At 32.8% G+C, this 14,978-nt stretch overlaps 1 protein-coding gene across 1 annotated transcript; it reads right to left on the bottom strand.

Moving 5' to 3' along the window:
• Positions 1-11,011: 11,011 nt before the first annotated feature.
• LOC128241379 (uncharacterized) lies at positions 11,012-12,789 on the bottom strand. The gene is made up of 4 exons (XM_052958301.1): positions 12,220-12,789; positions 11,936-12,094; positions 11,359-11,591; positions 11,012-11,045 (listed from the first exon to the last, which is right to left on the bottom strand). Exons 1-4 carry the CDS (start codon positions 12,370-12,372, stop codon positions 11,012-11,014), a joined length of 579 nt encoding a protein of 192 aa, XP_052814261.1. The 5' UTR covers positions 12,373-12,789.
• Positions 12,790-14,978: the final 2,189 nt, after the last annotated feature.

A 14,978-nucleotide genomic window follows, 5' to 3' on the forward strand; every position in this document is an offset into this window, starting at 1 on the left:
AACATTTAAATACAAATAAATAAGCATATATTTGAAGCGTTCATACATTGAAATTCTTATTATTAGGTTAATGATTAAGTCAAATGTATTAGACAAAGAATAGGGAAACCATATCTTTTATTCACAAGAAAAAGCAAAAAAAAATAAGTTCAAGTTATATTTCAAAATACATATACATTCATAAAGATACATATAACAGCAAATTCACTTTTATTAGCAAAAAAAAAAAATGATTTCGAATGCCATAAAGCATAAAAAGTGAACTTGCATAATATAACTTTCATACTTATCTTCAGTGCATTTTTATGGGGTTGTATATTGATTTATCGGTTAAGACTTTATACCTCTCAAGGTGTTTACATAGATTTCTTTATAAGAAGATGCATACCGCATTAGCGGATACGGTTGTTGATTAGTCAGTCCTGTTATCTCGACTCCACCTACCGTCTGGTGATCGGCATTTTCACAATCAGCTGGGTTTAATCGTTTATAACTCAAATATTCCACATTGTTTATAATTTGAAGTTTGATGAAAACATAACAGTTAGATGGCAGTGTTTTATATTGGTTAATTCATTATTGATTGTGATCGTTTCTGACCGAAAAGGTTTGGGAAGTCAAATTTATATGATTTAAAGAAAAAATGCACTGCCTCTTCCTAACAAGATGTCACAGAGAACACTGACCATTATCAAAAAGAACAGAAAACATGAATGTACCAACAACCAGCCATAAAGCATAAGTCTAAGACGGAAATTTACACAAACCTTCAAAGAATTGGCTGGCTCAAGTTGTTTTGCGCAGTCACATAAAATGTTCCTTAAAAAATGTCGGGCAGCAAAAACAAAATAATGGTGGGGAAGGTGTGTGTTTTCATTAATATCTCATATTGAAATAAGAAATTGTCAGTAATATAATGAAATATAATGAAATAAATAAGACTTATTTGTGATACAGGGCAGTATTATTACGTTACTAAACATGCAGATTTTGCCTTGATGTATTTTTAGGCAACATGCAGAAACCCTCCCAAAGCAGGGAATGTAGTTAGTGAGAAGTATGCCACAAAACATGTTTTGCATATTTCTTTATAAGACTTATTGCTATGTTTCTTAAATGTTATATGAAAAATGATTTTAGCAAGAGATAAATCAGAAGTGATCGTAAAGCTTTAACGTCACTAAAAGCCAGAACACAAGAAGAGACGCCACAAAAAAAGGTGGAAATATATTGACACCTAAGACTACACATACATCGTAACCAAAATAAGATTGATGTTGTTTTAATCTTATACAGACTAAACAAATTATATCTGTATTTTGCATGTACTTTGAATAGCATTTTTGTAATATTTTGTTCGAAATTATCCTTTTTTATACGCCATAGCGTTTTTTTTGTACGCATTTATACTGGACTTACTTGTACTGCTGTAATAAATAACTTGTTGATTAAAGTGTAATTTATCATTTTTAAAAGAATCATATGACTATGGTGTTTAAGCTTTTCAAGATCTTTGCATAAATAAACTTATTTCAGAACTTATGTACGTGATAAATAATGAAGACCTTTTATCTAATCGAGCTACTATTTTCTTTTTATGTTAATGTGATGAGATATATATTTCTTGTTAAACCAAAATAATTATCAGTCTTCGCTATTTCTAGAAATGTTCATTATTATAAAGCTAAGACTATAATCTTGACACTCGTTATCCTCCTTGCATGTTCAACTTATAGTGTTAATAAGCCGAACGGACGCACTTACGCAAACACTGACGCACCCACGCACGTACGCATCTACACGGACCCGCCTGTTTGGTTTACTCATATCTTAGGCCAGATTTTTTTTTGATTTTTCGTTTTACGGGAGCGCCGTACCTAAATATTGCAAAACCCAAATAAGAAAAATATTCAAATTCCTAACTTAATTTTTATTTTTTCCGCCGCCCGTTTTTTTGATCTCCGATAGAAAATAAAATTTAGTGTTTTTTTAACTTATTGCTAATTTCACAACAACAACAAATTATCGCGCACAATGTCCAAGATGGCGGAAGCCGGCGCTTCTTGCTTATGATGTTAACTGAAATGTGTTTCATTGTTTTGTGATATCACATGCATATTATATGTGATGATGAAAATAAAACTTGAAACTTGCTTATTATCATCATCTAAACGATTGCAAGGAAAGTGGCCGCCTTTACGAAATTTGAAAGTGGATTTAGTTTGAAGACTGTTGTTTATAAAAATCAGTGCGTTTGTCATTTTGTGATATTTATACCAAAGCATAAGATCTCTAAAATATTTCTGTGTGTAGACCTGTTTACACGGGGAAACATTGAGAATTGTAATTTGCTGTATATGTTCCGACTACAGAAAAAGACGAGAATGTGACATTGGATTTGGCTTGTTTGTCTAAAGACAATTAAGTTATACCAACATATCGCATACCATTTTAATGGGCATTGGCTCCTCTTTTCATGTTACTCATTTTAAAATGGATTGTTTGTATGTTGATTAAGAAACTGAAATAAATGGACTCTACTGTGAAATCTGGTAAGTTTGAGTTACATACCTTGTTTCTTTTCTTGTATATCAAAGACATTAAATTTGTTCAGATGTGTTGTTTATCTCAATATATGTACCCACAATGATATTTAGACACAAACAATATGCCAGATGCCTTAAGTTTTGCCGGTGCAGTTTCAGTGACTATAAAAAGCACGACAAAAGTATATATGCTCATATTAAAATCATGCATATATAATAATTTGTGTAATTTTACTAATTTTTATTTAAAAGTGCAGTGTTAAATACTGTGGAGTTACAGTTGAAGAATATATTTACATGTGGTGTGAATCAGTTGACTTGTGGCGTTTAGGAAGTAAAATGAATATCCAAAATTAATGTTGAAATAAGTTCCTTAAACGTGCATTATGAACCAGGTTATGCACCAGTCAATTGTAACCACGGCCCCTAGGTCCGGGGGTATAAAGGGGATAACGAGAGAAATGGGCGGTTATTTACCTTCCAGGTGGCCCCGCAGTGCTGAGAGAATGCGGTGGTTTTGATTTTGCGCCGAATATAGTGGGGGAATGGGCCTTACCTCAGGGTGCAGGGGATTTGGCGTGGATTTGACCAGTAGATTGTCGCCTGTCTCTACGCAGGACAGGGTTTTACCAAGGATTAGCTGGACTGAAAGTCAAAGTCTCCGCAATTCTCAAGACCTGGGTTGGGGGAGGGGCTGGTTACAATTCAATGGTGCATGATTGAGGCTACTTGTGAAAACGACTTCTTGTTTTGACATTATTATACAGATCTATTATACAACAGGCAGTATGGAGTGCGAAACAAGAGTGCACAACTTCAAAACATACATTCTTTAAATGTTTCCGAAAAAAAAGAAAAAAAATACGAAATATCAATCTTTTTTTTTATTTATTTTTTCTCGACGCTCATTTTTCGACATCTTTTTCTTAATTTTATTCCCTCCTCATGGCGCTTAACTTTGAAAACTTTCTTTGAAAAGTTTGAAAAAAATAAAAAAAACTCTGGCCTTATTGCGTATAAAAAGTTTACATAGCACATTTAAATACAAATATTTCAGCACATATTTCATAAAGTACGCAAATTACACTTTGTGCACAGTCTTTCTGCTCAATCGATGCCTCTGTATATACCTTCTTTAATGATAAGTTTATGTTTAGAACACCTGAATCGTGGTAATGCTATTCTATACTTCATAATATTAATATAGTTAAGATTGGGTTCATATATATAACTTTTCCTCATAACTGCATACGATTTTAACATTCTGCTATTATTAGCATCTTCAAACCAACATAATACGCATTGATCATGAGCACGTTGGATTAACATCTCCAATTCAGCTTTCGTAACATTTGCATTATGCTACATATATGTATGTCAAACTCATCTAATAATCGTTTTACTTGTATGGACAGGTATAAATCTGAAGGTATTTTGATAAGGCGTATTGATGATCACATACAAATAATGCGCTGAATGTTTCTCCAAATAAAAGAATTAATACAAATGTCAAATGGTGAGCAATCTCGAGAGTACTCGGTACAACCTAAGATATTCGTACTAAATTAGTATCAAGATTGCTTGTTTATTGTTTTCATCCGGATGGGTTTATATTTTTTTTACGTGAATATTTTGCATGTATGAGAAACGAAATATCACCCACATGACACTTTCAATAACAGATGTAGAGCCACAGTAAGAAAATACTAAAAATGCTTGTAAATAGTGTCCAAAGTATTTGGTCTAATCCGACCTTTGGGTAACATCTTTGCGACCTTTGGGAGACATTGAAAATTTTCACCAGAAGGTCATATCTTCTTTCGACCAATAGTCATTGTGCGTTATGTGTATGCTTATTCAAGATTACTTTACGTCGAAAGTTAATTATTGATTTGCAAAACATTTATTATCTGCACAGTTTCAAAGGTCAAGTGATAATTTCAAAAGTTATTTTTTTATATAATTACGACTTAATGATTATCCGTAATTGTTAATATAACAAAACATAGCTCCCAATTTAGTAGTACTTGTAATTTGCAGTCGATTGTGAAATATAAATGGACTTCGTAGAAAACTTGGCGATACTAAATTTGTGAACATTATATGTGAATATGATATAGTAATTTTAACAGAGACATGCCTATCAGAAAAACATACTATAAATTTAGACATAGGAAATTTTCATTATGAGCCTTTCTTTGGTACTAAATATAAAAATACAAGAACATATCGTTATAATGGGAGGTATCTCCAATTATTTTAAGGATAGTTTTAGAGAACATATTACAATTATTGAAATACATAAAAATGTTGTTTTGTAGACTAAAATATGTTTAGGTGTCCTTTCAGCATTCGAAGATTTATATATATGCAGTCTATATTTACCACCAAGTAATTCCACTATTTTAAAACAATTTTAAATATATTTATTCGATCTTATTGAACAGGGAATCGAAATATATAGCACTGCTGGCATAGTTGCATGAAATGGCTATTTTAACGCCCGCATGGCGTATGAAATTGACTTCTTAAATTTTGTTAATTATATAAACAACGAGCAATTTGAACAAATGTTGACAAATATTATTCTTACACCAATCGTGTATAACATGGAATAAACAAAATATTACATGCAATAAAATGAATACAGTTTCGTGAAGTCAAACGGCATTAATCTTAAAAATATATACGAATACTTATGCCTATGGTTTCTTACTAAATGAGGCCAAATGTATAATTACAGGCAATCGCACATTAAGATCAACATCGTATAGAGATACTGGTTTTATTTAACATAATTTCGTATCATGATAGTAAGCACATAATTATATTACATTCAGTAGTCAGTACATCATTTCAAAGTTTTGTAGAAACCATTGGTTACCTGTAAGAAATCTAGGATGAAACTAAATTACTTAATATATGTTTTATCGACAATGGTACCAAACATACTTTTGTGTTAAAGAGATGAGCAGCATTGAACGTTAACGCCTGATCGGATTTCATCAATCACTAGTTGATTGATAGTCAACTATTATTATTATTATTATTATTATTATTATTATTATTATTATTATTATTATTATTATTATTATTATAATACCTGATTTATATAGCACTCTTGTCATATGGCAATATATGTTCAAATGTGTTTTACAATACATATACACAAAATATCAAAACAAACAATTAGGCTACAAATTAAGTTAGCTAAGTCTAGCTAATGCAGAACTAGCTTTAAGACCGACCGCCTGGTAGTGTTCTTGATTTGTATATAAGTTGGCTGAAATTTTATCATCAAAGGAATCAAAATAATGGTAAACAACATAAAATGTTGCGTTTCTTAAAACATTGTTTTGAAATCCGTATATTTCAGTTCCAACGTGACACGCCTTCACTGTTTAATACATGAGTCTTACTTATTTTACAATGATTGCGAAAACTGTTAATTTACTTATCAGTAAACTTTAATTTCTTCACAATGGACCATTCAACACTGGTTCAGCAAAACGTCGAGGACTATATGTTTTGGTATTTCAAGCTCCTGAATATATCCTAAATATTGCACCAATTAAAGATAGTTTGACAAAATATACTTTAATTTTCCATTGCAAAAAGACTGCAAACAGTTGCACACAGTGTTTTATTATTCGTTTTTCATTATCTCAATCAATATACATTTTTAAAGATTGATTTTTTGAAGTGTTACTATGATTTTAGGCTATTATTTCTGCTCAATATACAACATCCGTTCCTGAATGACAATACGTTTTGTATGAGGAACATTTTAATTAACTTATATTTAATTTTAAGCATCATCTGATACGAGTAGTATATATAAAATTGGTTCTGCCATAGTGAGCTCAACTTGTGCAGTTCTAAAAAATAGATATAACGTCACACTGATACTTGATTTTGTTGCATATGCAGTCCATTGTGACCGCAAAATCAGAATTATCAATACTATCGGTCAATAACGCAGCTTTCCCGGCTACTTCAATTAAACAAATCAATCATTTATAAGAAATATGAATGCCCGCGTGTATCACACGCTCGCACACGCGCACATGCACACTCACAGATTACACCATTTTGTATCGATCCATCGATACCATCATGTTATCACATAAAATGTTTATAAACTATTTACAGTAAATTAAGGAACACATACAATGTATTTAAGACAGTATATCGATCAATTAAAACAACTATAATATCGTAAATACAATTAAAGGTTATCTGTTAATATGTATCTAACAGAATTTACACAAAAAATCTAATTTTTTATTTGCATCTGATGTTGTAAAGCAATTCTTACATGTTTTTAGATTTATGTTTATCTATTCGTAAAAGTTCTAAACGTTTATTCTACAAGCATGTGTTTCTTCTATCGTTTTGTATGCCTAAAATGAGCGATATCTTCTTCGTTTAGAGACGTTGTCCTATGCTGCAGTATAAGATATAGTAATGATTTCTCAAAAATATCTAGTGTGACGATTTAGTAAGGATTAATATTCAAATGCAGCTGTTTGATACTACCAATGGTTTATATATTGAATCCGTTTTATTTTTTCAAACAATTCTTATTCGCGTTTTAAAGCTGTTATTTCACAGATTGAACGTTGTGACAACTGTTTTAGAACGAGCCAAATTATGTGAAAATGCATGTAAACAAGGCATATAAGAATTCAGACAGAAATTGGTCCCAGATATTATTTTTATTTAAGTTCGAAATATGATGTTTTATGCATTTGTTGTAAACAGTTAGTAACACTTTTAGCTTTAAATATAATTTAAGAACGGAACTATGAAAATCTGCGGTCTTTTATCAGCAGTCTTTTATCGCTGGTTTGCAGATATTTAGTACTACGAAAAATTCTGCTCATTTCTGTACAAAAAATAAAAAAGGTTGTAAAAAACGTTAAATCTGTGCTGCTAAGCAATATACTTGTTTGGACCTGTTAGTTAAAGTCTAGTTATTTTCTTCACACGTGATAGCTTTTATTTCCGATACGCACAACTCTGATATGCTGTGCAAGAATAGTTTCTACGTACATTTATTTTTTGTGCATTTACGTTAATTATTATGATAAGGTAAGACACAATCCATATACAAGACAATCAGATTTTGTATTTCAAAGGGAATGCCTATGATGTATATATATTTATATATATAAAACATGAGGTGTCCCAGAATGGCTCCTTGGTCAACTAAAGAGTTTATAAATTTTCCTGAATATGAAATATCAATTTGATGAATGTCGTTCAAAAACAAAATCAATGTTTAAAGGGATTATAGCAAAAATTCTATAATTTTAATTGATGTTTAAGAGTTTCGTGATTAAGAGTTTCAAGAGTTTATTGGCGAATCGGCATGTTTGCCTTTGACCATTTACAAACTATCTAATGATGGCTAAGACACAAAAGTATATTGATTTATAAAGCAATTATGTGATAACAGTACATATATACATGTATTCAGTGATCAACAAAATCAATTTCTTGGCGTATGATATTTTTTCTGCGATAATTTAAATGGATTATCGGATTTGTTTTGGTCATGTAATTAGAAATTTGGGTTGCATTTATTCTCATCCATCAAAGGTTTAACAATTAAAATCTAACGCATAAAACCATCACTCAGTTCTTATAGATAAGGTTGTTTTAAGCTTATTAAGAATAATTCGTTCTCAAGGGGATACACATGTTCTGCAAAGTAGATAAACAAATATCTGCTATATATATATGCAGTGTAAACAGTAACTTCGCCATATCTCCTCAATCCTTAGATGCTGGTACAAATAGGTTTACATATAACATGTCGTTTCCTGCTCCAAGTTTCCTGCCTATTTATAACTGACCAACATTAAGAATTTAAGAGAAGTCATCTATCATTAGTTGATAGCGAATATCAGACAATGATATAGAATTGTTTTAATGTTTTATTTGTATTGATTAACATTTATATTGATGCATTGATTACATTTTAGAATAACATGAAAATGACGAATCCACTATGAGTTTATATATTAAAGTAAGGTACATGTTTTCGATAACAACAAGACGTTTTCTTCATGTCTAGATAAAAATGCTCTGGGTTACAGACGAAACACTTTAAATAAAACATAACCCGAACAAACGTCTTGTAATCAATTACTCCGACATAAAAGCGGAAATCTGTTAAGCAAATATAATCTATTTTTCAAATGGACGACAAAAATCATAAAATACGTCGAAATGTGTTATCATGTACTGATAAACCAAAATCAGTTCAGGGTTAAACCTCCTCACCAAAAACAAACATTTTAATCTGATGGTGTATGGTTTACAAGGCATATCTAACTAGTTTTCCCCAAATCCTCAAGATCAAATATTGTATCCCAAAATAATATTTTAACATGTAAATGTTCATTCGAAGACAATAAACGTAGTTACTCATACTTAATACGTAATACACGTACATCTGCAATAATCTGAGTCGACTATACTTAAAAAACAGTTATAATTAATATCTTCTATCCATCAACTTGAGTGCTTAGTTGCTAAATTCAAATTCATTATTCGATATCAGTTATGACTAATGTGTATCGCATGACAGTGAGCATCTACAGAAACTTTTAAAAATGCAGTCAACTTATAAATCACTGTAACTGAGGTTCACTCCATGTGTGAGCGACATGAACCTTATATAGGCCCTATTTTAACCAACGAAGGATAACGGATAAAAATGAAAACAATAAATAACGCAGCTTAAAACAAATAACTATGCGGGTTACGTCGAAATATAACATATATCCAAGGTATTAATAAATAATATTACCGTAACAGCAAATTAGGAAATTTTTCATGAAGGCTGGTGAATGGTGAATTACTTAACATTCGTTATTAATATAATATAATAGTATATGTTATGAATAATATGGTTCATAATACTAGAACGATGTGATTTGACTTTTTAAGACCGCATACTGGTACGAAGGGGACAACTTGAACTACCATCTTATATCAGCAAACAAGGGCCAGCTTAGAGAACCACGTATTTTTCTATTATAAGCCAGTTTGTTGACTCTGGATGGGTTTCATGCTATTATAAAGACGCGATGTGGCACCCGAAGACCGAACAAAGGCACGTAGCGGAAATCTAGTGCTCAAACCTGATCCCAACCAATGAAGGCGCTTTGGGTAGATTTACTATTTGAATAAAAATACATAAATGGTCTTGTACCGCAGATGTTTCTATACCAGTGTGGGGAATTTTGTTGGGAGCTTAAACTACTAGATGGAGGTGTTGTCGACGCCCGTAAAACGTTAGCTGGTATTTACCAGTCAGAGATTTTAGGGTTTGTGCATATGCTAACATGTATAAAAGCCTCTAACACTTAATATTGATGGCCACTATTATGATGAAATATAAAGAAAAGTACGTTATATTATATTATAACTTAAGTACACCGCGTAATTTTGACGTCTTATGAATACGCTCTGCTAATCTTGGTTCCCGTCTTTATTTTAGAAAACGTAAACATTGTATTGTAGACCATATTTTGTTAATTTGAGAATCATTTACGATTTACGATTAGATGACGTGAAGCCAGGTTAAGTAAGTATAAAACGAGCACATGTATTTATGTAGAGCACAACACAATGAAATTCACTGGCAAAGTCCTATGCAGTACAACCGACCGGCCAGGCAAAACCAGAGACGGTTAACTCTGGAAACCTGTGTTCGTTTGCCAAGTGTCCATCCACAACGTATGAATGTCGAACCTCATTCATTTGTCTGGTTTCAAATATGGATATAAAACAGTGAAACAAAATCACTAAATATATTGAAGTGAAAATTTAGGTTACGAAGTGAACTGAATGAAGTCGACTGGTAGAATGACTCTTCACGCTAATATACCAATATAGCACGAAATCCTCGTGCAAGACTGACCACTACTGTATTCAAATACTATCATTTCGCCAAGATAAATATTTCACGCTATACTAACGAAACGCGTGAAATGAATATTATCATCACAAATCATTTAGCAAATATTTTGAAATTGCTGAGAAAAAAACCGATAAAGTAACTGTAAACTATTACGATATGATCAATTTGATTGTTTTCGGTTTTGAAAAGGATTACCAACTTAATAAATGTTTGGTTACAGCGGATGGCAGTAGCTCTAAATCATAGATTACCTAACATTCGACGGGTAATCAGCTGTCAGATTGTGCTTATATTCCACCACGTGATTCAAAAGATTATGTGCTAGTTACACAAGGTAAACGCTTCATCGAGTAATGTCATTCCAAATTTGATATTTTTTATTAGTCGACTGCACACCGATCAGGTATGGGCAATTATACATTTTATTCAAAAAGAATCAATCGGGCGTATTGGATTATTAAATACTTCAGCTTCAAAATATATTTTCTGTTTCAGACTTTCAAATACAAGATCCAACCGAATTTTCGAATCAATCATGGATCGTTTTCGCTTGTAATAAGCAGCTGGGGAAAAATAATGCCAAAAATAATAGTAAGAGTAATAATATCAATAAAGATAATACAATTTAATGGAATCCATACAAAATTGAAGAACTTAAAAGTAGTTTGTCATTCAAATGTAACCAATTGTCTTGATTTGTAGAACAATTAGATTCTAATTAAACATTGAGGGTTCAACAAATTCGTTCATACAGATAATTCAAATGATTCTAGGACATTTGCCCCCCCGGATGTTTGCCCCCCCGGATGTTTGCCCCCCTTTTGGACCATCGCGGACATTTGCCCCCCCGCCGTTTTCGAGGGGGCGGACATTTGCCCCCCCGCCGTTTTCGAGGGGGCATTTTGGAGAAGTCGAAGCCCATCCTCCGAAGCGAACACCAGTACCCGGTCAGATCCACTGTCGTTGTCATATACTAATTGACGGGTGTAACTCTCTGGTAGTGGAGACGGAATGGCATCCAGCTTCTCGGGGTTGTTAGGTGCATCACCGGCTCTCTTTCGTCTTATACCTCTTTTGATTGTCTCGGTTGTTCCGGCAGCAACTCTAACCTGGAATCAATGAATATAGTTTATATTAATAGACTTAATTAACTACGATTTATACTTAGTTCGAATGATAGATGTCTGGACAACATTGTTCTCTGCCCAAACATTAATATCAAACGTAGTAATGATATGGTATGCACGCATTTTAGGATTACAACATGAACGCTCTGTCGTTTCTGAGGTTTTTAGCTATTATGACAAAAGGGTAGATAACTCTCCATGCTGTTCGTGTTCAAAATGTATGACTAAACTTTTTTTGTTCAGCATATTATTTTTTTTTTTTTATTAAATTAAATTCACTAAAAAAATATTTTTTAATCTCAAAAATATCACATAATTCGACTTACCTCGACAGGTTGAGAGGCCATCTTGTCGGCGATGATCTGACCTGGCCACCCTCTGTTCGCCTGAACGCTGAGCTGGATTTCTTTCCGGACCTTTAAACCACCGACATGGGAGTCGTCTTTCTCGTGGTTGTGCTCTCGTGAGGAACGAATCTCTGTGGCCTGTAATGAATTTCTTTTATTTTATTAACACGCTGGACGACACACTCTATTGACAAGATTTCTAATTTCGAAAGAGTTATAACAGATTTATCTTAATTCAGTGAGTATTTAAAGAAATAACTTACTGGACTGTCAGTAATAACTGCTCCTTTGCATTCCAAGGTGCGTCTCTGTGAGCACTCCCAGGTGATGGTGGTCTTGCTGCTTTTCTTCTTCGTGTACGTAAAACTATCAAAGCAAAGCTTTGGTGCGCCTCTACTACTCGTAATGAATTCCATGTTGCTTCGTGGAAGTGAATTGTGAGTTGTAATTTGTGATAGGAAATACGTCCATTATATGAGTCCCGTGTTCTTAGTTTGTATTTTGAGCAAAAGTACGTCACATTTTTCTCGTTAATTATCTCTTCTTTGATATCATGCAAACAGAGGTAAATAGCGCGATCTAGATTGCTTTAATTGTTTCTCATTAATTAACTCTTCTTTGATATCATGCAAACAGAGGTAAATAGCGCGATCGAGATTGCTTTAATTGTTTCTCATTAATTAACACTTCTTTGATATCATGCACACATAGGTAATTAGCGCGATCGGGATTGCTTTAATTGTAGTGTTGGATCGCACTTTAATACAAACACATGTTTGGTGTTGATAGTTTGTAAGATTATTAAAGTTATCGCATTATCGAGTAGTCTCCCTTCTCTTATGTCAAAAAAAATGGAGGGGGGGGCAAATGTCCGCCCCCTCGAACATTGAGGGGGGGCAAATGTCCGCCCCCTCGAAAACGGCGGGGGGGCAAATGTCCGCCATGGTCCAAAAGGGGGGCAAACATCCGGGGGGGCAAATGTCCGTTTACCAATTCAAATTCGTCTTTGTGTCGGTTTGCCAAAAAACAAAATGATACAACTTCTAGAAAATCGCTTTCAAAAGAAGCCGTGAGAGCCTGAGCAAACTAAACCTTAACGAATTTTAGAAATTAAATAAAAACGAATATAAAAAAAGTCAACCAAAATCTGAGAATCAAAATGCGTCGGATTTATAGGATAATTTCAAAACACTATATAGTACTTAAGATTATACTAACAACTCAACATTAAGAGCAAACATTTGCGATGACAATCTTGATAAAAAGGTCATTTTGGCAGATTAAGGAAGCTGTAATGCTGAAATGTATAAAAACCATATTTACAGATATATCATCGTTTCTATTGAAAGTATTAAATCGCATCTTTACCACAGGAGAATATCCCAGATCCATTTAGGGAAGATTATTAGTACCTGCATTTAAAGGGAGCAATGAAGACGACCCAAAGAACTATAGAGAAATAACCCTCATTGTTATTTTTCGAACTTTAATTCTCATTATATTTCTTAAAAGATTGACTTGGAGCAGTCTTAATAAAACTATTTAAAATCAATTTCAAAAAGGCAAGTCTACGATTTGTTGATATTTTACTAGGGATGGCAACGAGTACCCGAGGACTTGAGTACTCGATCAAACGTCCGAGTACTCGAGTACCAAATCACTACTCGAGCACTCGGGAACAAATCTATAAAAATCACCAAATTCACGATTTACAGACAAAATATCAGATCTGGTTATTTGCCAAGAGGACAATTTACGGTCCCTCTAATCCCCGCTGTGTACACAATTGACCTCAGTCAATTATTTGACAATTGTTGTGATAGTTTTAAACTGTCAACAAAGGACCTCTATTTCAAATTAGCACTGATGTCAATTAGCGTTTTGATAGAGGTACTTTCACTTACACAATTCTATTGTATACCAATTAGAGACCTTTCACCAAACAATTGGACGCTAACGAGCGAAAGAGTATCGAATGTTACGAGAATTGATTTCTTAATGGGCGTATTTTAACTATTTTTGCAATGATTATCACAATTGATTGGTTGATATTTTAAATCAAGAATTATGAATATTAATGAGGTAAACAACAATTACACAGTACAAAAAACTATCATTTAAAAAAAATTGTAGACTGAACAACTAAACAACTGAACTTCGTATTGAATTTCGTTCACTATTTTTATGTATGCTATTAATTTTCGTTCATTGTAATTCTGATTGTTGTTCATTTCTGCGGTGCATACTTGTATAAAATGAAACGAATAAGACAAATTAAAAGCCTGAAACAACATTTGTTTTCTTTTTATATCATTTTTTGTTAAAATACGTAATGAAAGTTTACTTTAAAGGTGAAAATGACCAATAATACGACCAACGCGCAATATACGTCATTAACGATACATGTATACACAATCTTGTCTTTGCGAACACATATTCAATTTTTCCGAGTAATCGAGTACCCGGGTACTAGATCGAACGATCGTCCGAGTACTCGAGTATTAACTTTACTACTCGTTGCCATCCCTATATTTTACATTCAATTATGATTTTGATCGAAATAATACGACAAAGAATAATTGACATATATGGAATGCAGATATTAATGAATCGAACAGACTAGAAACATATCGCTGGTATAAAAATGAACTCAAGCATGAAAATATCTAAATAGTAGGCACATGAATAAATATAGAACGGTCGTTACAACATTTCCTCACATGACCTTTTAATCGAAACAGGAAGACAGCATCACTTTCCAAGAAAATATAGAATATGTAGCTTTTGTAATATGAATGTCATCGAGATGAATATCATTTTGTATGTCAAAAACATCATAATCTACGAAATCATTGCTGTAAACCATATTTTTGCTTTTGGCCAACAAAACAAAATGTATTACCCTTTTTCCTCAGACAGCGGGAAAAAATATGCCAAGTTAGTAAATATTTATAGTATGCATCTTTGTTACGATCGAGAACATTATTATGTTAAGAATTTGATACTATGATGTATAGTATAC

Source organism: Mya arenaria, chromosome 7 (genome assembly GCF_026914265.1).
Source record: "Mya arenaria isolate MELC-2E11 chromosome 7, ASM2691426v1".
NCBI lineage: Eukaryota > Metazoa > Mollusca > Bivalvia > Myida > Myidae > Mya > Mya arenaria.